Raw genomic sequence first — 24534 nt, 5'->3', positions numbered from 1 at the left:
GTTCATCTAAAAGGAAAGCGTTTAGCCGATCAGCTCCACAGAGAAAGTGGGCGTGTGTTTTAGCCTGGGGGCGGGGCTGGAAGCACAGACTCTTCCTGGAAGGGGCTTTTCCTCACTTTGTGATGTCACAATGGGAGAACCCGCACATTTTTGTGGGCTGGGAGGGGCTGGTGCACAGAGAGTAGGTTTTAAGAGGAATACTGAGAAATGAGTCAACGGATCAAAATTCCGCTATGAGACTGATTTTTGGTAGGAATGAACTTTATAATACACTTAAATTAGATTTTTATCAGTGCCTTTATTTCAGAAAATAACTACTATAGTAGTTTTATCCAGAGTCAGTGTTGGGTACATTACTTTTTAAAGAGTAGTTGATTACTTTACAATAGTTAGTAGATGAAATTGTAATTGAATTTACTCATTACCTGTTTTAAAAAGTACTTGTACTTTCCTTTTTGCACACCAATAGCTTTTCTCTGTTTCTTTTTTCTGATTGATTGTTCTGTTTTTCATCGTTTGTATCTTTGAGCCTAACACGGACGCTGCAACAACCTAATTTCTCAAATTGGGATCAATAAAGTATCTTTATCTTTCTTACATACAATTTTTCAAGGGAGACTTTCTTTAGTGGATTTAAAATACATGTATTTTTTTATTGGTTTCTCCCACCAGTGAGTATGTGGCGGGGATGAAATTCTTGCTTAAAGGCGCAGTGAAAAGGCAGAATCATGAAAACAATCTGGTCCTTCAGTCCAGAACTGGTGTGGGACATAAATAGAAGAGAAAGATCTTTCTATTTTCCATCCGATTTCTTTTAATCCTGCATAAGATCCGATATCTTCATCGTTTCTTGCAAAGGTATGTCTGACTGTGGATGCAGCAGCCGGACCCTGGTGGTACAGCTGCTGCCCTCCAAAGCCCCCCCTTACCTCACGAGAAATGGTCGCTGACGCTCCTGTTGACCCCGATAAATCATTTTGCACACGTTTGCAGGAAACACCGGTGAAAATATGGGAACTCATGCGGGGACGAGTGGATTGTCAGGTAGTACATTTCCTTCAAAAGTTTTCAACTCTCTTGTTGTGGATTGGTTGCAACAACCACATGCATGATGGATGGTACTTGCATGCACCAAAGTCGAGATGTTTTAAGGTTTGACATGGCGGTTAACGGACTGATCAAAGGATATAAACATCCTCAAACGTCTGACAAAAGGAGCAGGATGTCTGCTGCCGATTGTCGCCAATGCCGTGTGTGTTTTTCTCTTGCAGGGTCAGTAACCGACAAACCACCGGGGCCGGCAAACTCCGGTCGAAAAGGTGAGCTGAGCTCTGCTGTTTGTGTGCGTCTGTTGGCGTGAAAGAGCGACATGTTTTCAATCCAACAGGCAAAGTCCGCGTCTGTGCAGCTCAGGAGGGAAAACAGGTCACTAGATAAAACCACCAGTTGTGGCGTTTTTTTCACACTAAATTTGTTTTAAAACTCTGATCTGCAGGATTGAGGCTTTTTAAAAAAAAAAATCTGTAACAAAATAATTAGATATTTTTGTTGTCCTTCAGACTCGTAGGGAGTTTGTCAGGACGTGGCGTCGAGGTTCACGCCTCGCCGTCTGTCATTAAAGGATTTTTCCTTTTTTAATTAAATAGATTCTGTTGCACCAGTGCGTGTTTTTATGTCCGTTTCAACATGGAAGTATTACCTTCACCTTAGGATCGAGCCCAGAAACCACTCAGGGAAATGACCCGTCAGTGTTTTTGTGAGACATTTTAAATGGAAAAGATGCAAATCTGCTCTGAATTGGTGGATAATTCGAGCTGTGAATCTTTCTAATCCAAAAGATATTTTTTTCAAGCTTTTGACATTTATACTCCAGGTTATGAATTTACATTCCGAGGACAAGAGTCATAAATCCAAACCAGATTTCGGCGATAGCTTTTGATACTTGTTCTTGTTAAAACAGCGTTTAAATGGTTGGAAAAAAATTTCATAGAATCAGCAAACTCAACCTTAACTCTAAAAGTACAGCAGTACTGTTAACCTTAAAGTCTGAAAGAAAGTTCAAACTCTGGCGAGGAAGATCAAACATGGCAGCGTTTGATAGAAGTAATTAGCTTATTTGGCAGAAAATTGGACTAAAGTCGTGCATGTAAATGTGTTTATGGCAGATGGAAGGAAATTTAGAAATAAAGATGTTAAAAATTAGAGCAAAATGAGCCACAAAAACCAAACTTATATCAAAAGTTTTGCTGGAATGTTCCAGAATTAACCCAAATGCCATTTTTCATCTGTAGTTCAGGCGTTAAAAATTGTCGACCCCAAAACATCGATTAAATACTTCAATAAATAAAGAAAGTATACAACTAAAATACATTTTTGACCGTTAAAATGCATATAACTAATATAAGATGCACACATAGAGAGACACATAAAATAATATAAAAGTCACAAAAGTTGCATAGTTATGAGAAGATGGGGAAGGCATTAATATAATTCAATGTGGACATGTTTGTTGGGATTTTATTTATCCTCATTTATCCATTTTTTAATTATTTGTTGGTGTTTTGATAATTTTTTATGCTTACTAATAGTATTTACAGTACATTTCTTTGTTCCCTCTTGAAAATATCTGTATGTTTCTCACCCAGCAGGTATAAACCTATATTGAAAGGCCTACTTTAAAAAAAAAACAACAACAGTTTTTTCTTTCTTTAACTTTAATCAAAAGATGTTTAATATTTGGACGCTCCCAAAGTCTGTGTTTGGTCTCCATGGTAATTGTGTTATTGAACTTAGAAATGGCTATAGGTCTATAGAAGTATCTCCTTTTTACATTTCTAGTCAAATTCTCTCCATTGCCGAATCTTTTTTAAGCTTGACTTTTTAATGGGACTTAACTAAATAAGATCAGCCTAGCCGCCAAACAAAGCTGTGTAATTAATCTTATGCCTTTCAGCTGCTCTGTTTCTGAAAAAATGTTCGATTTTTCTCAGTTTTCAGTTGTTTTTTTCCATCCTTCTTCTCAGATTCTAACAAAAATAATGTGACAAAAGTTGGCTGGTTTGATTCAGTTGTAAATGTCAGAAAAACAAGTTTTATTTGTTTCTTGGTTTTATTCATCCGTTCGTCTCTGAGGTGGAGCCTTTTTGCTGTTTTATTTACAGCCGATCGGGTCACTCTGACCCGTGGGTTTCTCTGTTTGGAACACTCGGCTGTAGTTTCGCCCCCAAAGTTCTCCTTTTCTTTGCTTTTAATCTAATTATTTCCAAAGGGAAGTTCCAGAAGATGCTAAAGCCGACACGGGTGAGTAACTCGTCATCGCAGCTCGGACTCTCGCTCCGTAAGTTTACCTAAATATTTGCTTCGGAAGGGACGGGGTTCATTTGTTTTTCATTTGTACTTTGTTAAAAGTGACAACGAACTCCGAAAGTTTCAGGGAAACTTTGAGTGCAGCTTTCTGTGGTTTAACAGCTCGAGTTCTTCAGGGTTTTATCTCCATCTGTTTGTTTCCTGAATTGCCAAGAACCAAAACGTTTAGATGTCGACGTCTGCAGGCGACAAAAAACAACCCCAAAACAGAAAAACAAAACTTCTGATAGAGAGGAGCTAAGAGATGGAGCACAGAGGGCCTTCTTGAGTGACAGTTGAGGTCTGTGGTGCATGAGTGTGCGTTCTTTGCCGTGTGTGCACGGTCGCCCGTGGGCGTCCTTCCTGCGTTGTTCCGTCTGCGTCTCTGTCTTTCTTGGCCGGGCCATGTGCAAATCCCAACCATTCAACAGTTCTGGAGAGTAGATCGTATTAACCTCAATAATGGTAGTCTCCTTCCGTTTCTTTCTCACTCTGAACCCAGACGATGGCTCCAAGCCCACACCCACCATGGAGACCCACACCCCCCCGGAGGGCGACGGTAAGCCTCCGCTAATGACGCCGTCTCAGCCAACACCTTGTTGAGTTTGTAACTTAGATCTGTAATGGACAAACCATGTCTGAGCGTTCTGCTCTTGTCTGCACGATTGCAGGTCTCCAAAGAACACAACGTGAACAGAAAATGTCCCAAAACACAATTTGATATTTCATTAGGACTCAATTCACAGAAGCTGTTTTAGTTTGAAGGGGAAAGCTGCACGTCTCATTCTCCTGCTGTGTTAAGACGCTTCGAGAAAGAGCTGACTAAACACCTGAGGTCAGGACGGAGTTCAGTTCACTTGAATTCAGAGCAATCTATTACCGTCAGATGGTAGAAATAATAAGCCTACGAGGCCAACTGATTGCATGAAACGGTTTTTGGCACGATGTCCTACATGAGCTCCAGTCCTCAGGGCCCACCGATGCTTTTTATGTTTCTCTGCTTAAGCACACCTGCCTAAGGGCTGCCACTATCCGGAACCCACGAGGAGCACGTTCAAGGAAAAGGTTAGGAGAACCTCCACTACAGGGAGCATGGATGACTTTAGCTTCCCGCTTAAGGGAACCAAGAACCAAACCTAGAAAGGTAATTTAACCTGTTTGGAGCAGGGAGAACAGAAGACGGGAACATCTATTACAGTACAAAGAGACAAATTAGCAACGGTCATAACTGGACATGCAAGAAGCAATAAACAAGCAGGTGAGGAGAGACGCATCAAAACTACAGTAAAATACGAGTAGAAACAGACACTTCTGTTTCTAATAAAAACATTGTTGCATGATGGTGATGATGACTTAAAACCTTAGAATTAACCATCCTGACAGGTGGATGTGGGCCGAAATATCAACGTTGTAGACCGCTCAATGAACCCATAGAGACTTTGTTTCCTGGTGAACACTTACACTACACAAAGGGGTGAAGGCCGGGTCACACAACCACTGCGTACATTTAGCGCTAGTCAAGGGTGAACACTGTATGCCCGTTTTAGGAGCCCTGATCGGGGTCCCTGTCAACCTAGCCCCTGGAATCACCTCCGTCCATCGTAAGGCGGGGGTTCAGGGAGGGGTGTTTCCACATCACCTCAGTAAACCAGACAGAACAGGTTCCTCTCGTGATAAAACCTTTTTTCAGCTCCACACTCGGTTCCTCTCAGAGATTCTTTTGGGAGCAAACTTTGATCAGAGGTCTAAAAACTTTCCTTCTCATCAAATTTATTGGGAGTCCATGTCCAACAGTCCAACAGATACGGTTGAATAGTTTTGTACTCCTAATGTGTTCTGCTGATTGGCAGCCGTGTAAGGTTCCAACATGTTCTTGGAGACCAGCGTGACTGACCTCCTTCTCCTTCTCTGCTGCAGAGATTACACCGTCAACGCTGTGGGAGAAGCATTTTAATGAAAAGTATTTCAGGCCGAACAACTCCACCTCCAGAAAGCAAGGTAACCCTCGCCGGTGTCGTCCCCAACACAAATACTGCTGTACTTTTAAAGTACATCAGCTCTGTGGAGTACACTTGTCATAAAACCCTAACCTTAAACCAACACGTATGGGCCCACCCAAATCCTGCGGACTGTGCAAAGAGCCCGTTAGTGCTGTTGACGTGAAACGTGCGCACTCCTTGCTCCAGCCTGACTGTTAGAAATGAGGAAATTAGACAATCGGAGTGTGGTTTGACGCTTGAGGATCTTTGTGCACAGTCAGTGAGGAGACGGTACTCCCACCTCACTGACATCTACAGTGTGGCTACGGACATCCTACGACAGCGTCACCTGTACGTCCAGTGGTACGTTCCGTTTCCATGACGTCCCTTGAGGTGGCCGTACGAGCCTCACCTGCGCTCCTCTGCAGATGTCGACCCCAGGATGTGTGCTTGTGACTACGTGTTAAGATAGTTCTCTTTATTCTTGACATGACTCAGTGATTCATTGGTCCTAAAATCAGTTACTGTACTTCCAAGTAGAACTTGTTCAAAAGTCACACTTTCTCAGGATGATGAAAGAAACACCTGGAACCTCCATCTGTTAGAACATTTTTCCTCATTCTGCCCACAGATGGTTTGGTTTGACCCAACGTGGCGTTTCTTAGTCCCTCTATGCTCGGACATCCCCACTTCCTTGCTTGGCACCGCGATTAGCGGTCACGTGGAAAACTCTCCATGTTTTTCAAAGGAGACGACCTGAAGGTTGCCATGCCGTCAAGGTTGAAGCTCCGTCGTGTGTGAAGAAGCAGAAAGGTCTTAGCCCTTATGCTATCTTATGGGGTCCAGATGACCCCACCCTTACATTGGTGTGTTCTCCCTACCATGACAAAGGTGGAAAGATTTAATGTAATCCATGGACACCAGTGAAGATCACAAATCATTAAAGAAAAAAGGTTCAGAGCACTGTGTAGTGGGTCTAGATGACCCACTCCCAACGTTAAAGTGCCTTGGATAACACAAGGGTTAAGCGGATTGGAGGAGATGCTGCAAGCTGTCATCTCCCGCATAAACATCCCCTTTAAAGCCGGGTTTTGTGTTGTTTTTTTTTGTGTTTTCCCCCCGGCACAATAGGCGTGCACTGCAACTGAATGGCGTGTTGAAAGGTTGCGGCGGCGTTGAGGAGTGTTTCCTGTGATGAAGCTCCTCCATCATCTATCTGGTTTTGCTGCTGGAATCTTGAAAACAAACGGCTGTTCCTCAGGGAGTTCCCCCGCTTCAAACATCTACTTTAACTGCACAGAACCGAAGGTTTGCAGCGATTATGGGACAGCTGAAAACCATTGGAGAATATGACGGGGGGGGGGGGGCAGTTTGGTAAAAGTAAAAAAAACAAAAACTCCTTCTAGCTACAGATGTCTTCCTCCGACTTTTATCTGCTCCCTCTGAGATAAACTTCTCAAAAAACAGAGAGAAATCCACTTGTGTGGGTTTTTCTTTCTTCCCCTCACAAAGTTTGTTTTCTGCTGTTTCAGTTCCTGCCGAAGGAAGAAAAATGAAACAAAAAACAAATGGGGCAGGGATGCAGATCTGCGAGGCGGCCGGGAGGACCCCGGTTACATTTCATCCCAAAGCTTGAAAAGATCAGAAGTCCTTTTTTTTTCTCCAAGGAAATGCACAAAAAAGCCTGACGTGCTTTTGGGAATATTGGTGCCTGGCGCCAGCAAACACTCTGTATAATAAACAGTGCTAAATAATTTGGTTGTGAAGGGAGTTTGGCGAAGGCAGCACTAAGAAGACTCTGGGCTTCACAGCAGACGAAGGTTTTCTCTGCAGGTTTTGCTCGGTCGGCAGAAAGTCTGCCTCCCACTGCTGGAGCCGCCGCCGTCCTCGTCTTCCTTAACGCCTCCTGAAGGGTTTTGTTGTAAAACAGGAGCTCGTTTGTTCTGCTATTTAGACAGCCAAGCCTTCAGTCTGTGGAGGAAAAATGAAAACGGACTCCAGAAAAAGAGCAAAATGGAAAAAGTTTTTTTTTGATTTGTAAAAATCAAACTCCATATTTTTTCAGGGGGAGACAGAAACACATGTTTGAAAAGTATAAACCTCCCGTTTTTCCCCCCTTTTGCTTTTTATCATTAATAAAGTATGAAAAAGGTTTTAGGTGCGACAGTTTAAACAGATTTGATTCTTGTGGATTATAAAACACAACACTTTTCTGGAGATGATTTAGTTCAGGATTTATTTTCTCCAGTTTTTCCTCCTTTGAGTGTTTATCTGCCTATAATGTCATCCTTTTTCCCGTTTTTGTGACATCAAAGAAAAGAGTCCATCTGTAGCAGATTTGACATAAAACTATTATGTTCCGTCTTCTTTTTGTTATATTTTTTTTAATCTCTTGTCATTTATTTGTTGGTGACTCAGATCCACAAAATAATTAGATTTATGATCCAACAGGGTTTGAATTGAACTTTATTGATTTCTCAGAAGAGAAATTCATCCATCTAGGCAAAAAAATAACGATGCAAACCACAAATATTCAACCAAACAAACAAATAAGTAAATAAATGGATAAATAATTCATTTTGGACGACTTAATATTGATTCTTTTTCACATTTTTCCTCCCAAACCAATTTTGTTTTAGTTGTGAGAAATTAAAAGTAGACAAAAATGTAACTTTCCAACAGTCCAGCTCTGTTTGGACACTCGGTGACGGTCGTGTTGGACTCGTTTCTCATGAAAACCACCCACCTGGTTTTAGCGGACTACGACCCGTCGGGTCTGCGCTTGTTTTTCTTCTGGATCCTCATCTCAAATGTTGTAAATCCAGTTTTGTTCACATCTTCATCCTATTCTTTCATCTTATGAGGACGTTTGCTCAACAGTCGCTCAGACTCGCGGCACTTTTCCGTGTAAAGTGAAGGATGGTCGTCGTCGAAGAGTAAAAACACTCTTAATCGCCATGGTAACGAGCTGAACTTGCAGCTCTTTTGGATTGGTCTGAAGACAGAAATATGGTCTAAATGGATGTGGATGTAAATACGGGGGGTGTTTCAAGGATGGGGTTATGCCGAAGGAAGACTGTGTGAGGATAAGTAACCGTCTGGTAAACAGTGATCTTCACTTGGAACAAAGCCGTAAACACACTTTTGGTTTTCATTTTTGAACGGCCTCTCTGTTCTTCTTCATGTCTCTGTTCTGTTTCCAACCGTCTGAGCCTCGAGTCCGTCCCTTCTGGTTCCAGATAAGGTTCCCTCCTGTGACCAGGAGAGGCAGAGCGCTCTGAGCGACGCTCGGCACATCTCCGAGCAGGACGCCTTCATCCCGGACTGCGGTTCCGGAGGCCTCTACCGGCCCGTGCAGTGCCACCAGTCCACCGGCTACTGCTGGTGTGTTCTGGAGGAGACAGGACGGCCCATAGCTGGATCCGCCACAAGGTAATATAACCTGCCCCCCCCCAGAAAGAAACACCTTGTACAGTGTTGGTAACAGCCTTCCTAACTTGAATTTTGCTCATACCAATAGTGATGCAAAGAAATAAATGCCCCAAATTGAGCCTAAATTAAGTTTCATGTTATAAATGATACAATTTGAAAATGTAGAAAAATCTTAAAGTAACTAAACTCAAGCATGGTGGTGGAGGATGATGATAGGGGCTGGCTTTGCAGCTCCAGAGCCCTTCCAGTTTCAGTCGTTCTGCTTCTCTTTAGTTACATTTAAGGAGTATAAAACTAATCGAATAATTATTTTTCCCACCAGATCGATCAGTCTGAGGCAAGTTGCTAATTGACCAATACCATTTAAAAGGAAATACTTTCAAAATGTAATAAAGTGATTATGATAAACACCATTCAGATACCATTTGGATTGACACACAATAGTTTTTATTCTAGTTTTTTACTATGACATAGAAATGCATCACAGCAGACAACAAGCATGTGGAGCAGCAAAAACTGATCAGTCCACAATGTGTGGAAACAATAGTTGCTCCTCAGGAGCAGACAGAAACGTAGCTTATTAAAGCTAAAGCTTTACTCTTAAGACAATGTAATAATTATAGTTTTAATTAACAACAGTCTTGTTTATCTTCATCAGTATCTCTAGTAATAATAGTGAGACTAATAACATTTATATATATGATGACTACCCATGTTTTCTACATAAATATCTTTGTACATGCTAGTATTTATCATATATACTTACATTATGCCCATATGCTTGTAGCTATTTTTAAACTTTAGAAAATGTTTACATCGATTTTGTTCAAAACTAATGTGTGCTCCACACACGCACACCCCTACGGTTGGTCCGTACCATTTGCGATTTAGATTTTCCTGTTCCTCCTAGACTTTTTTCTCTGAGTGCTCTCGTAGTTTTTTTTAACCTGAGCTGAAGTTATCGTGAAAACATGAAGAGGAATCATTAATTTAGACAACCAGAAAAAGAAGTTCCAAACTTTTGCTGCTTGAAATTTTTGTCATTTAATAGTTGCATGTCATCAGCATAAAGGCCTGTTCACACCGGGACGAATTTCGCCGGCGATTTTCGCCGACGTTTAACGCCTCGTGACTAAACAAAGGGCACCAATGTGAGTGTGCACACCGACGCGAAAAAACGCCACGCGCCAAAGCGTCAAAAAAAAAAAAAACGCCTCGGGTTCGTTTTTTTTTTTCGACGCATCGCGTCGAAATCTATTCGACCAATGAGAATTGCGCTTTTGCACACGTGTCTGGAGCTTCTGAAGTTACAGTAAAACACAACTTGGGGGCGCTCAAACACAAAACTGCCCTGCTGAGCACACATACCAGCGAAGAAGATAGATGCCAAGTAGCGTCTACACTGCCGCGAAGAAATAATGACGGACATTCTAAAATATCCCCGAACCAAGCACCAGTTGGAGCTACTGGTGCTTGAAATATTCATGTTTTCTTTGTATGATTCTGACAAGCGCGTAAATACTTGCTCTCTTCTTCTGAGTGAAAAGCGACTTTAAGAATCGTAAAGTTGCGCAGCGCCACCTTGTGTACAGGAGTATTTCTGTTTACATTAAGCGCCATCTAATGTCAGGGAATGAAATTGCACGTTCGCTCGGCTCATCGTCAGCGAAAATCGCCTGGGTGTGAACACAAAAGACGTGGCGAAAAACGCCTGGCGAATATTCGTCCCACTGTGTACGGGCCTTAAAAGTGGTTCAAGAGTTCCCTTTGTTCGTCCTCTTGAACAGATAAATCACCATAACCTTTGGAGTCGGTGTGTTTTCAGGGAACACACAGAAAAAGATCCAAACCTGCTCTTGGAGGTCAGATTTGGCAGATGGGAAAACTGCTCTAACGATCTGTAAACAGCGTTCCTGAAATGACTTTTGGTTCCGGATCAGTGGCTGCTGTTTATGCAAACAGACGTCTATGACTTGATTGGAAACCAAAATATGATGAAGCTTTTGAGAACATGAGAGCCGGAGTTGAAACAAAGACATCAGTGGACTGCCGTTCAAAACCGCAAAAATATTCCTAACAATCATGTTTTGTTTTTTTAAGACACAATGAAATATGTTCTTGTGATGGTTAAAAAAAAAGAAAGAAGGAACACTAATTTTTCAGGCTTTTAAAAAATGACCATTTCACTGACGTTGCTTTGAATACAAAACCGCAGCATAAACAGACTCAGACAAAAGTCTGGAGATGTGAAAGTATAAAGCTGCTTTAAGGTCGGCGGTTCTTCCAGCAAAGACGCCTAAATAAACGTCTGATCATTAAAAAGCTCTTTTGAATTCCGATGTTTTGATCTCTGCGGCGCCTCCTTCAGGTTCCTGAATGCAGTCGTGTCCTCCTCTGTCTTACAGGTACAGGATGCCCGACTGTGACGGAGCGCGGGTCACCGAGGACCCCTTCGCTGCGACAGACCTGCCAGGTTGGCTTCACATTACTTCGGTTACAAGCGTCCTCATTTGGCACATTAAAGGTTTCTTCATGTCAGAGGCACCATTAACGTTGATGGAATACTCGAGCTGAAGATTTTCACCCATAATTCACATTATTTTTCAAATGAACACAGAATGAAGCCGTAAGATAAAATAATGAAGATAAAAACACATTTTAAACAACCGACAAAGATTTATTTAAAAACACAGATTTTTCTTTTTCTTTTTTGCACTTGAAAATCCGGCAAAAAATGACATTTTTGTTTTTCCAGTATCCATAATAAACACTGTTTTTTCTTTTTTTGTCCAATGTTTTACATTTGTAATTTTTGTTCTTTAGTTTTAGGGTTTTACTGGCTTTTAAATGGAAGTTAAATTCTTTATATTGGTCAAATATCATATAAACATGTTTTTTTCTTTTATCCATTTGGATTAAATGCACACCTTTTGTTTCCACATGAATTCAAAAGTTTGGATTGGATCAGAAAAAAGTTTTCTTCTGTCCGGTTTGAACCTTCTCCTGTCTTTTTAAGGGCTGAACAGCAGCAGGTCGTCTGCAAAGAACTTTATTTTCAAAACCATTATTTGTGTTTTTAAAACCTTTGCGGCTGAAACAAAATCATTCTTTTAATCTTCCTTCTAAGGATCACGTGAACCATGATTATGTGCCTTTAAGCGGCCCCTTACTATAATGCTTCCACCTCCGTGCTTCACAGTAGGATCTGTGTTTTTGGGCGGAGATGCTTCCTTCTGTGTGGTTAACAGAACGGAAATTTGCTTTTTATTGTCAACGTTCAGAGCCAGTTTGGGATTGATGATATTTAAGAACTCTTTAATCTTTTAAAAACCTTCCAGAGAAACAAAGATGCTCCTTCATAAAATAATTTTGTGTTTCAACATAGTCAGACTTTAATGTTTAAGTTTTCTGAACCATAATCTTCAGAGTCTAAGACTCTTAAAAAAAAAGTCTGAGATTTTCACTGATCTAGAGAAATACATTACATGTAAATAATAGCTTTGATGCTAAAATAAAAAAGTGTTGTTAGTTTGATTTTGTCTGTATTTTCTGGTTGTAGATCGCTGAGGATGAATAAAGTAGAACTTTGCTGCATAACAGTAAACAAACTTTTCCCTTAAGATAACATAAGGAAATGTGGATACTTGGTAATTGTGATTTATTTTTATTTTTAAATTCCTACAGCAATCATTGAACTTTGTACAGATATATAAATGAAATCCCGTAAACTCCTTTCCGTTCCCATCTGGTCCCTCAGAGCTCAGCGGCTGTGGACTGTGCAGCAGATGTGGGGCATCTTTATGGAAGGTGTGAGTGTTTTTGCTGTGGTGAAGCTGTGGGGGGGCCCTCTGGGGGTGTCGAAGATATTTTTATGTACTGTAGAAGGATGTTCTGAACCACAACAACAAAGCTGGATACGTCACGGCCGTCAGATGCTGGAAGCAGGTTTAGGGCTTTGAGAACATCCAGCTGGATCCGAGTCACTTCCAGAAATTAAAATGAGGAACTAGAAAAGGTGGGTATTATGGGCTGTCACCAATTGGATGGTGACGTTTGTCCACCTTTTCAGCAGCAGGAGGCTATTTGACATGACGATATCTTCTGAGTGAAGACATTTTTTTTAGACTTCTGGCCACGCCCACTGTTCAGTGATTGGTCGACCATCTCTTTACTGCAGTTTAACCTCTTTCCGCTTTCTCTACCCTTCAAAACCCCAACATCAGCATCCAATCCGTGACATCCCATAATACTTTGCTAGTTTCTTCTTTTAAAATTACATTTTCACTTTAGTTTTCCAAAATGTTTTTTTTTCTCAACGTTTTTGTTTCTGGACTTTTGTTTGGATTTCTAAAATGTAAGGTTGTGTTTTTTTTTTTTTTTTTATTCTGTTCCCAGCCGTCCTGAACTGTTGGATCAGATTGTTTTTAATTGCTTTAAAATTATTATGGGATGGCCTCAGGCGCTACAGTTTTTGTTTGAGGACTAGATGAAAAAAAAAATTGTTGAAGCGATCTTCACGAAATTCCACACAAATGCAATCGGGTTAATTCTAGGATGACAACCAACGTTTCTTTGACCTTTGACCCCTGGAAGAAGCCGAAATTTCAAAAAACAAAACAGAAATTCCCTTCAGTACCAGCTACAAGTTTAATATCCCCAAAACCTATGGATTTTGATATATCACCTTCTAATCATTAGGAAGCTACTTGGATAAAAATGTTGGATTTAGACGTAGGTTTTGAACGGCATTAGCGTGGCGAGCTCGCAAAACCGCCGTTTCCCTGTTTCTCACACATTTTTTAACCACAATATTGAGAAAATGTAATAGGTGAATCATTGGCTCAAACTGAATAACACACAATATGAACATATTACGATCGTTGGCATAGTTAACAATAATAAAAAAAAAAAAAAATCGGAAAATTTACTTTTGACGATTCTTTTTTAAAATTTCACAGACCTGTTCGCCACCCCCAGGCGACCCAAAACTAAAATGGTTGCTATGGAGATGAAACCAACAGAAAAGCCGCCATTTTGAAAGAAACAATAAATACTGACTTGTTGATGTTGTTTTCCCTTCAGGGCCACCATACACTAATTTAACACTTGGTTTGTGCCCCGCCAAGGTCGTCCTAACCCAGTGAATGCTAATTGGACTCACCTGGTGGGGGGTGCTGGACCACCTTCCACGGATGGCCGTGGAACAAAGAGGTGGAAGAGGAGGGGGTCCAGAAAAAGGAGGAGAAGATTAGTTTACGCAACAGCGTTTGAAGTTTCACTTGAAGAGAGTCGATTAGAGGGGGACCGTTTCCCGGGCTTCAGTGGGCCATTAGAGCCACACATCTGGGCAATAAAAAAGCGCTACCCAAGGTGTTCGGAATTGTGTCGTAAAAGTTAACAGATCTGCAGAGCTGAACAAAGCTCTCCCATCGCAGCACACTTCTGCCCCGGCACGGCGGCCAATCGGACGCCTCCCCCCCAAACGGACCCTCTGCCGGTTCTGAGACGCCCTTTAAAGCGGACGTGGAGCTCGCAGCCTCAGGTGTCCGTTCAGTCAGGCCGATGCCCCGGTGTGAGGCTTCAGAGGCCCTTCAGCTTCTCCACGCCGTAATGACCAAATTAGTGGTGGAAGGTAATTTTTGTGTTTTTTCTCTGTGTGTCTTTGATTGGAACCAGGCTGCCCAGAGGGGAAGAAAGCGGAATTCATTACCAGCTTGTTAGATGCCCTCACCACAGACATGGTGCAGGCCATGAACTCACCAGCCCCCTCTGGTGGTGGGAGGTAAGACAGCTATGCACCTGCTAATGAAAGATTTTTTTTTTTTACACCAAGTCTTTTTATTGGTATTTCAACTTTATTAATCAAAGATACTTTTAAGACTTTTCTTAAATTAATTCTGCATTACTAATGATGCTTAAAAACACAGTAAATCCAAAGAAAAGAAATTAAACTTTGTAAAAAAAAATCTCCACAGCTCTTTAAGTGCATTAATTTTGCTGTAAACTTGACTAAATCAGGATGTTTGTGTACATCTGGGTCCCTGCCGGGGGTTCTTACTTCCTCTCCTGACCTTGTCCAGGTTCGTTGAGCCCGACCCCAGCCACACCCTGGAGGAGCGGGTGGTGCAGTGGTACTTTGACCAGCTGGACAACAACGGCAGTCAAGACGTCAACAAGAAGGAACTCAAACCGTTCAAGAGGTACCTGAAGAAGAAGGCCAAGCCGAAGAGGTGCGCCCGCAAGTTCACCGACTACTGTGACCGGAACAAGGACCGGGCCATCTCGCTGCAGGAGCTGAAGGGCTGCCTGGGCGTCGGCAAGGAGGGTGAGAGGACGGGCCGGCGTTTGACCGGCGCCACGGCCCACGTTCTGATGTGTGAGAAAGACTGTATGGATCATGAAGCTGACCCTGGTCTTTTTCTCTGTGCAGGAAGCTCAACCACAGTCGGGAACAAAGGGACCAGGCAGGGGACAAACGTCTTCTGTAAGTAACATTCTTGAAGGTTTCTCCATTTAGGACTTCAGAGTCCCACATTTCCGTTAACGCTCAGCTGTTGAACATCACTTTGAAGTATAGAAATGCTTTGGTTATGGTGGTTACTCACTTATCTGGAGTTATGTTCCAGAAATAACCTGTCACAGTCCGCTAAGTATTCATCTTTACTTTTACAGTAATTCTAGAGGTTTTAAAGCTCTTCGCTACACTTCTCAAAGACTTCTCACAAAGACACGAACATTTTCACACTTTTCTCTAGTTTAAACTCTTAAAAGTTCAAACCTTCATAGGAAATCTGAGCGCGATAGATTTCATAAATTAGACGCGTTCTGCACGAGAGATATGATATTGAATGACAAAAGTCTACAGGCAGTCAGGATGCAGAACATTTAATTCAAGTCTGCAAAAATGCACTTAGAAAATCTGCAAAACAGCGAAGATCCACTATATTCTGTCGTAGTTCTCTGGTTATATTTATACCTTTTAGTGATTTACAGTCCTCTTGGAATCGTTTCACATTGAAACACCAGAAAAAATGTTTTATTGGTGGATTTGTGGTTTAAAAAAAAAAAAAGTCTCAAAGTTTCCCATGATGCCGAGTGTCAGACAGACCCTGACCCCATGTGAAGTATATCATCATACTCGTTTATAATATTTGTGCATTCACCATCTTGTAGAGCTGTCCGAATCTACAATTCCAAATTCCATTCAACTTGACCAGAAGTTTCTGCGAAAACAAGTGTTCATTGATGCTTCCTGGACTGACAGATGTAGACCACAATGCATTGCGTTTAAACAACTTTTGAAAACAACAACCAGAACTCCTGGGTGGTGAAGGGGTGCTCTTCTGCACCCCCCCCCCCCCCCCCCCCCCCCAATGGGCCCTCCCGGGGCGGCGGGGGGCTGTCCTCCTAATTGCCCCCTATGCCCCCCTGCTCTCTGGCTTTGGGGCCCCCCGTAGCGGTCCTCCTGGCCCGGGGGGGCGGTTGTTGTCTATCTGCTGCTGTGCAGGCAACTTGTTGCTTTATGCTGCTTCATGGTTTTACCCCCCTCCTTCTATAATCACCCTCCTACCCCCCCCCTAACGTCCCTCTCTCTTCTTCCCTCCTCTCCTTTTCCGTCCAACACAAAAGATTTTCAAGTATGATAAAAATGAATAAAGTTTGGCCTGGATTCCAAAAGGGGTTTATTCAGACATACCTCTGGTTTGTCAGAAGATTCATAAAACCTCTTGTTAAAGTAAAATATGTCCAACACAAGAGGCCCTCAGCTCTCATCTGTCTGCCCAGCTGTTGGACAGGACAAGTTATAAAAAAAAAAAAAAAAAGAATTTTTGCGAAAACAAAAAAAAAGTTTGAAATTTTTTTTTTTTTTTTTTAAGAAACCGTGTTTTCATACTTGGAACACAGTGGATTCATACATAGTCATCGTAAAATGCTTGTATTGAGAAGATTTTCACTTTGTTAAATCGGTGGCGTCATATTTACCGTTTAAAGAGAAAGAAGAAAGGAGCGACTGGTTTCTGAAAAGCTTTTAAAATCCAGGGCAGTGAAGTGTTTTTTAGTATTTGGGGATTCCTAGTTGAGTCCTACTGTCTGTCTGTTCTGGGCATTGACTGTATTTGAGGACTGGACTGAGTGACCCCGCCCTCCTGGCATTCCAAACTGGAAGTGATAATCCTCTTTTTTTTATTTAAATATTTTTTCTGTAGTTCAAGTTATAAACTGACCAATCAGATGCCTTAGTAAAAGTGGGCGGAGCCTGCTGGCCCCCACATCCAACATTTTAAAACCTTTGACAGATTTCATGTTGACCACTTTTAAGTGGGAGGGGTGTGGCCTTCTAACAAGCTCACTCCTGATTGGTGAGAATGGTTGCCATAAAAATAATGACTGACTCACAAAAACAAAAAAGGCGACTGAATTGATTTCATTTGATCGGAGCTGGAATAAACCATTTTCTCTGGGTGACGTCGCACTGACTCACTCCAGCGCTCAGATACAGTCACTGAAAATGCATCTTTGCTAACTCGACGGCTCATTTCAAGAACACAACAGCAGAGGAAAGGAAGCTTCCTGGGTCAAATAAATGAATTTATGGAGTTTCTCCTCTGAGAAAATAAAAACGTCAGTGTCAGGAACTGTTTGGGCGTGTTTTTTTTTCTGTGTTTCCTCGCACAGAATCGGTCCTGGCAGACACAGATTTAGAAGTTTATCGTCAAGTTTCGTGTTTGTCCGACTTTTAAACAGGAACGTTAGCAGGATGTGCGATCGTTCAGGGGACGTGCCGGCGTTTTTCCAGAGCACGGCGCACACAGCCGGCGTTCAGATGTTCAGTTTGCGTGGAGTTGTTCACGTCTGGCGCACAGACTCCGGCAGCTAAGAACTCGCACCGCGAACTGTAAATATGTCTGACAAGCCGGCGGCTGCGATCAGGAGCGACGGCGCCGCGCTAAGATTTAATACCCGCCTCTACCTGCACGCCGTGGCCGTCTGGAGTCGGGACAGAGCGAAGCCACATGTTCCTCGCACACAGGAGCCTGTCTTCTCCTCTCATACCTCATTCTCCCCACAACCTGGGGGACCCGGCGGGTCTGAGTGGCCCCATAAGGGGTCGTGTCAAAGCTGTCAGGCCCTTCGCCTCCAGCTGTTTATGCTGGCCTGGTCCGACAGCCGTGACGTTATGTCGCTTCAGAGACATGATGGGGGGGGGTTTGGTAAATACCCACTGAGTCACTGAAGCAAAGTAGATTTTCGGGACGTCTGTATTCAGGAAACGGCTTCTTTCTCTGATGCCGTTTCTGCTCCGTCATGTTTAAAACTTTGGGCAGAAAAGAAAAAAGTTTTAAAAAAACCTGCAAATCATCCAGACAGACATGCAGCCCCGTCACTGAAGGACCTCCCTGTTCCATCCTCTGCGGGCATTTTGATTGGTTTGTTGACGTATCCATGGCAACAGCCTCTTACGAAAATCTGAGTCTTAATATCAGCTCATCCCATCTTTCTGTTCTCCTCCTTCCCTGTATGTTCTGGCTCTAGTTACCTTTAGGCGCCAACAGGGGGGAGCATTATTTAGCAGCCTGGCATCGAGCCCCGCAGCATGGCGGCGGCGCCCGGAGAACCTTTAAGCGTTTGCGCCTAAAATGGACTGAAGGTCTCCTTAACGACGTTGGTGTGCAGCTCAGCCCCACGGATCCAGAACCCGAGCTCCCGGCTGGCTTTGTGGGCCGGCGATGCGACTCGCCGATAAGCAGGATCTGCTTTCAGCTCTTTGGCGTCCACTGAGAGGGTCGAGCTTTGTGTTGTTGGGGGGCCGCCGCCGCTCAGTCGCCCAACAAGGCGTCTTTTATCTGAGCAGGAGAGCCAACGTCCTCTTCATGCCTCGATTTTAAGCAGAAGTCCCTCCACGAGTTCACGCTTTTATTTCCTGTTTAAGTCTGGTTTGGGTCTTCTGTCAGCACGCCGTCTGTGGGCGCCATCACCCCTAACCCCCCCCCCAAGATCAGGAAGTAGAATGATCCTCATCTTGAAAAAACAAACCCATTAACCTCATAAGAATGAGCCGTTTCTGAGCTTCGGCTATTTTTAATTTTTGAGAAAAATGAAACATTTTTTGCAAAAAAAGAAAAAAAAGATATTGTTATTAAAAGAGAAGAGTGACAATATTTCTCAAACCCCTTTGAAAAATGCCAGTGAGCAGGGGCGGAGCTATGGGGGGGCAGCCCCCTTGCCCTCCCCTGTAGCTCCGCCCCTGCCAGTGCTTTGCTTTTGTTTTTTGAGGGGATTTAAAAAAAATAAATTTCCTCCATAGTTTAAAGGGATTTTATGCTTTTAGAGGCAAAAAAAAAACGTTTTAAGAGAGAAAACTTCAGTCTGCTGACTATAATGTTGCATTAGACTAACTCCTGGAAAGGTTTGAGCGAATAATACGGATGTCTCACTCTGTCTCATAAATCATTAAATGTTTCGTTTTTATCCTCCAAAGTCAAATTTTCAGTAAAATCTGCGTAGGTAGTTATTAATCGGACTCTTAACTTAGCAGAGGTGATAACTGAGTTGATAAAATACAACAAATAAAATCTGTTTTACAACTAAAGAGCTGAATTTGTAAAGTTGAGGTTTGGATTCAAACCTTCCGTCCTTCCTCTGAGGAGATGAAGGACCTGACAGAAACTTTGAGGGCCGTTCCTGAACGCATCCTCTCTTTGAGCTGGCGCAGACGCTGACCCCACCTTTCCCCTCTCAGTAGGTCGCCTGGTGTGAAGGACGGGAAAGACCAGAGCGGGACGCCGACCGACGCCTGCTGGGCGAAGACGGACAGAGGAACCCGGAGGTCAAGGGGGACGCGGAAAAAACGAGAAGCGGCACCAAAACATTTGCACTTTTTCCTCCCTGTGTTTGACATTTGACTTGTTTTTGTGTGTTTTCTGTAAAAAAAAGAAAGAGAAAATAATCCCCGCTGGAGCATTTGAAAGAATTGAACCTGCATGTCCAGTCGGTCTGCTGTGAGGGTTTTCCTTTTGCAAAAGCAGCAGGAAAAGCAGCTGCAGCCATTAAAAGACAAAAGTATTCTTCAAAAACCAATCGGATAAAGTTCCATCCAAATCGGTATGTTTGCTTAAATAAACCATCTCCAGAAAGTTAAGTGACAAATGTAATGTTTTTATGAAAACTGCACCGATTTCCTGCAGCAGGGTGGTTGTTCATCCAATAACCACTAGGGGGCTTTTCACACAAAAACATGTTTTAAATGTCTGCTTTCAAAAGGTTTTCCAAGGATGTGTTGGTGGCCTTTTCCCTTCCTCTGGGGCTTTTCTAACGACCCTCAGGGGCAGTTTTCTGCATCACTGCTCATGTTTGGTGGTCATGGCTGACCAGGATGAAGGCACATAATCCAGATTTAAGGAGTATTTTTCCAGGTGGCTGAGGTGGTTGGAGCTTCACCGTCTGGAACCAGATCTCGTCTCCGCCGCTGGTGGAACTCACATTCTGGTTTTACCAGGATTTATGTAGAGACCCAAAACCGACCGAGAAGCCTGTAAAAACTAACATTTAGAGAGTCAATCCCCCATGGACGCAGTAACCGTGTTGGTGCTTCCTCAGTGTTCCAAACTTGAGCCGTCGGAGGATCCACTCTGTCTCCATCCGACACGCAGACGGACGTTTTCTGACCGTAAACCTGAACCGCGGCACCTATACGAGAAGAGGCGGAGCTAGATTTGAGTTTCTGTTGCTAAGCAACAAAATGAAAGTTCGTCACGTTTGTCAGGACTTTGGCTGCAGCAGGTGATAATGAAAAGCCTGAAATGTTATAATCTACATGTAATCTGGTTAATCCCTGCACAAAGGAAATGTCTGAGGCTTCAAATGCTTCACCGAGGATTTTAAAAACATGCTGTTGATGTTTGAATGTTTTCCATTTTGAAACATGAGACAAAAAAAGGCTTCTGATGTAAATCTGTGGAATTGGCTGTGGTGTAGCGTCTCTGTTGGACTGAATGTTGTGGTGGGAGAACTTCCATCCTGTAAAAACATACGTCACTGTAGATCCAGATCGGACTGTTCCACCTTCTCTGTCTTCATGGGGGTCCACCCTCCAGCCAGTCCAGCATTTCTGTGGAGTCTCCTGCTTCAGTCCGGCTTTGGTGGGGCTCTGGATCTGGATCCGGATCCGGGGGCGGCTCTGGATCTGGATCCGGATCCGGGGGCGGCTCTGGATCTGGATCTGGATCCGGGGCGGCTCCGGATCGTCTGCTGAAGTTTGCCGTCAGAACAAACCAGCAGAAGGGGGGGCTGGACACCATGAAGGAGGGGCTACAGATCCCTCCTGCACTTCAACAAATCCTGTTTTTTAAAGTTTATTCGACGGTAAAGAAAACAAAATAAACGAGTTGATGTAAAAGAACCGGGTTTCTGTCTTTTTTACCTGGTTTGATGAGCAAATAGCTGCTGAGTTTTGGACTGAAGACTCAGACTGTTTTTCACAAGTCTTCCTCCAATTTGAGAGGACCCCCCCCCACCACCAAAAAGTGGCCATAATTTACACTCATCAACTACCGAGTGAAAATGAACTCTGGACAAAACTTGTTCCCCTTTTGCTGGCACATTTTTGACCCCAATATTGCAAAAACCGTGTTAGGCTGAGAGAAAATAGAAAATGTAGCGTACGTTATGAACATATTAGGAATGTGGGCGTGGTTAACAAACAGCCTCAGTTGCCAAGGAAATCCAAAAATTGACTTTTGTTGATTCTTCTAAAAATCTCGTCGACCGGTTCGTCACCCCCAGACGGCCAAAACATAGAATGGTTGCTATGGAGATCAAACCAACAGAAATCGTTTTGGACCACCGTGTCAGCGGGGGGGTAGTGGCTCCTTAGCCAATGAGGGTGAAGAGGGTGGCGCCGGCGGGTCACACTACTCAAATCGCGGGTTTAAGTCCTAAATTCTTTTTTGTGTTCATCTTTAAGAAACGGAGAACATCGGTGAGATCTTTTCTGCTGTACATGAATCTAAATCTGAAAAGGTTTTAAGGCCGTTTCTGGGAAAACAAACTGAAATGAAACTTTATTCTCAAAGATCCTCCTTTTGTTCTGTGACTAACATTCAGGCACGGCAGAGGAGGGTTGGTGATGTGGGCTCACTGGATTCCTCCCTGCCTGGAGTTCATTTTTGCTGCAAACATTGATTGACCTTTTATTCATTTCTGAACGTGAAATTTATCTTTTTGTCTTTCAGAAGGCTTTTTTTAGATTACAAAGCCTAAAAAATAAAAAAAAATTCAAAATCCTGGAGCTAAGAATCAGCAGCAAATAGAAAACAGAAGACAGACGTAATGATTTAATGTTAAGTGAGAAAGAAAACTACAATGTTACTGACACCATAAATATGTTCAGATCTTCGAGTCTCCAAACCATAACTTCATACTTCCAGCTTTACTTCTCATAAATGGAATACAACACATAATTAGTGAGTTCACCCTCACATGACTGACGTTTCACAGGACAACAGAAAGTCCTGATGTGGCAAAACTCACTGAAACTGATAGAAGGTACGGCATCGTCTCATTTCAGAGGAAAGTCTTGCTGTGAAAATGGAAACGTCCCGGTTTGAAAACGTTCCTTCTGCAAAAAACACTTTTTCCTTCTCTGTCCAGAGAAAAACTCGTCGTTTGAAGAAAAGCATTGTGCAAAATCTCCACGCAATGATATCGATCATATTCAGATTTTTTATGCAGCGTCTGAAGTCAGTCAGAGGAGATTAAACCCATTTCAACCTGCAGTTTTACTTTTTGCAGGACCAGAGATCAGGCTTTTCTTTTCACAGCCACACGGTCCTCAACTCGTCTCGTTGGACCACCAGCCTGCAGCATCGACCTTCTGCAGACCCTCCGAGATGCTGAATGTCTTCTGTTTAACCCTTGTTCTATCCTAGGCACTTTAACGTTGGGAGTTGGGTCATCTAGACCCACTAGACAGTGCTCTGAACCGTTTTTCTTCAATGATTTGTGATCTTCACTGGTGTCCATGGATTACATGAAATCTTTCCACCTTTATCCACCTTTGTCATGGTAGGGTGAACACGTCAATGTGAGGGGGGGGGGGGGGGGCATCTAAGATAGCACAAGGGTTAAACAAAAGGACTCGTGTCACACTGATGTTCAGAGTTTTGCTTTTTCTCAAACCTCAGGGCCTTAAGTCCCTGCGATGATACAAAATGAATCTTGGAGGAACCTTGAAAACCAGTTTGAGAAAGCTGGACAGACAGAGCTCTACACTGCCCCCTAGCGGCAACCCGGGCTTCCTGCAACATTGAGATGTGGATGATGCCAGCCCAAAAACGCTGCACTTAATTTTGATCTGACGGCAAGCACGCAAACACGTAGCCACCCCCACCCCCAGAGGCGCTTGGAGGTGGGGGTGGCTGGGGCTTAGGCTGAGGCGGGGTGGGGGGCAAACGGGACCGAAGCGGCAGCTGCGCCACATCTGTCTGCTGCAGACATGTGGCGTTTGACTTCCAGCGTGAAGTTCAAAAGAGCTTCATACGCGGCTGCTTTGGCACGTGTGTGCGTGCATGCACGTGTGTGGGTGGAGGAGAGGTGCATGTCTGTGAGGATTCATGGGCGAAGGCCGGAATCCGAGACGCTCGCAGGTGCAGCGCTCTGATGCAGCAGAGGGGGCGGAGCCTCTGACTTAGCCAAAGTGGGACAAACTGGAAAGTTCCAACAGATCTCTGGTTCTGTCTGGAACATCTCCGAGAACTAAAAGTAAACATTTTTGGGTTGAGCCTCATTACCAATAATTGGGGGGGGGGGGGGGGGGGGGGTGACACCATCTGCTGTGGCGGCGGCACCTGCTCGGGAGGCCTGGGGTCAAAGGTCGCGTTCCTGACAGCTCCATGCACACCCTGACGGGGCAGTGGGCTGCAGCAGCAGAGCTGGCAGGAGGGCGACGCATTTTACTGGGAGGTGCTAAAGATCTGAGCTGCTGGAGAACATTATGGACTTCAGGGACGTGGTTCCGATTTTGACCATCAAAAATCTGCACCATCAACGGTTTGATCAGTTCACATGTTTATAGTCAGAAAAATAAGAAATGAGCAGCTTTCTGTACTAGTAGCTAATGGAAAAAGTTAATTTTTGTCAAATAAAAAAAAACACGAATTTTCTGGTTTCTCTTTTTAATGAAAGTTATTTTTCACTAAAAAACATTCCCCATCTAAAATAAACACTATTTTTTTAACCACGGAGAAGCCACAGGGTTGCATTGAGAATATTTTTACCTTTTTTTTTAATTTTATCCCACAAAGTTTATACTAAAAAAGAATTAACAAATAAAAGTGTTTCTAAGTTTAATTTTTAAAAGTCAAAAAATGAATAGTTCCTAGTTTCTTTATTATTATTATTTTTTATGTTTTCTACAATGAATTTCTTCCAGTACAGGACAATAATTGCATTAACATTTTTATTGATGGAAGTATTTGTTTGTTAAATGGAGGACATATTTAAAGAAAATTGAAATGTTCATTTCCGAGTATTTCGTTATTCAAATTAATGTGAATCAGGAGCAAAAACAAAACACAGCATTTCAGCTTCTGTTCTGCTGAAACACTTTGCAAATGTTGATTTAGCCTGAAAAGTTTGTTGTTGCGTTTTTCCTTAAATAACTTTTGCAGTAATAAAAAAAGACAGAAGAATGAAAGATGCTGAAAAAACTGATCATGACTTATTTTCAATCATTTATCTATTATTTATTATAATAATGAAAATATGTTATCATTATTAT

General features: G+C 42.9%; 1 protein-coding gene across 11 annotated transcripts in view; it reads left to right on the top strand.

Moving 5' to 3' along the window:
- The window catches only part of smoc1 (SPARC related modular calcium binding 1), a 42999-nt gene extending 21843 nt beyond the window's left edge, over positions 1–21156 (top strand). The window contains exons 6-16 of one of the 11 annotated variants that reach the window (XM_078941185.1): positions 994–1044; positions 1272–1319; positions 3269–3337; positions 3848–3904; positions 5263–5343; positions 8564–8756; positions 11162–11229; positions 14433–14538; positions 14837–15081; positions 15187–15240; positions 19498–21156. In XM_078941185.1, coding sequence (XP_078797311.1) covers positions 994–1044; positions 1272–1319; positions 3269–3337; positions 3848–3904; positions 5263–5343; positions 8564–8756; positions 11162–11229; positions 14433–14538; positions 14837–15081; positions 15187–15240; positions 19498–19514 — 989 coding nt within the window. In that variant the 3' untranslated portion in view covers positions 19515–21156. Of the gene's footprint in view, positions 1–993; positions 1045–1271; positions 1320–3268; positions 3338–3814; positions 3905–5262; positions 5344–8563; positions 8757–11161; positions 11230–14432; positions 14539–14836; positions 15082–15186; positions 15241–19497 lie in introns of all 11 variants that reach the window. The other 10 variants (XM_078941183.1, XM_078941182.1, XM_078941188.1 and 7 more) reach the window with 10 other exon arrangements.
- The last annotated feature ends 3378 nt before the right edge of the window (positions 21157–24534 follow it).

Source organism: Oryzias latipes, chromosome 22, assembly GCF_053564925.1.
Source record: "Oryzias latipes strain Hd-rR chromosome 22, Olatipes_Hd-rR_3.1".
Classification (NCBI taxonomy): Eukaryota; Metazoa; Chordata; class Actinopteri; order Beloniformes; family Adrianichthyidae; genus Oryzias; species Oryzias latipes.
Note: the sequence above shows the minus strand (reverse complement) of the source record. Positions and strands in the feature narration are given on the sequence as shown.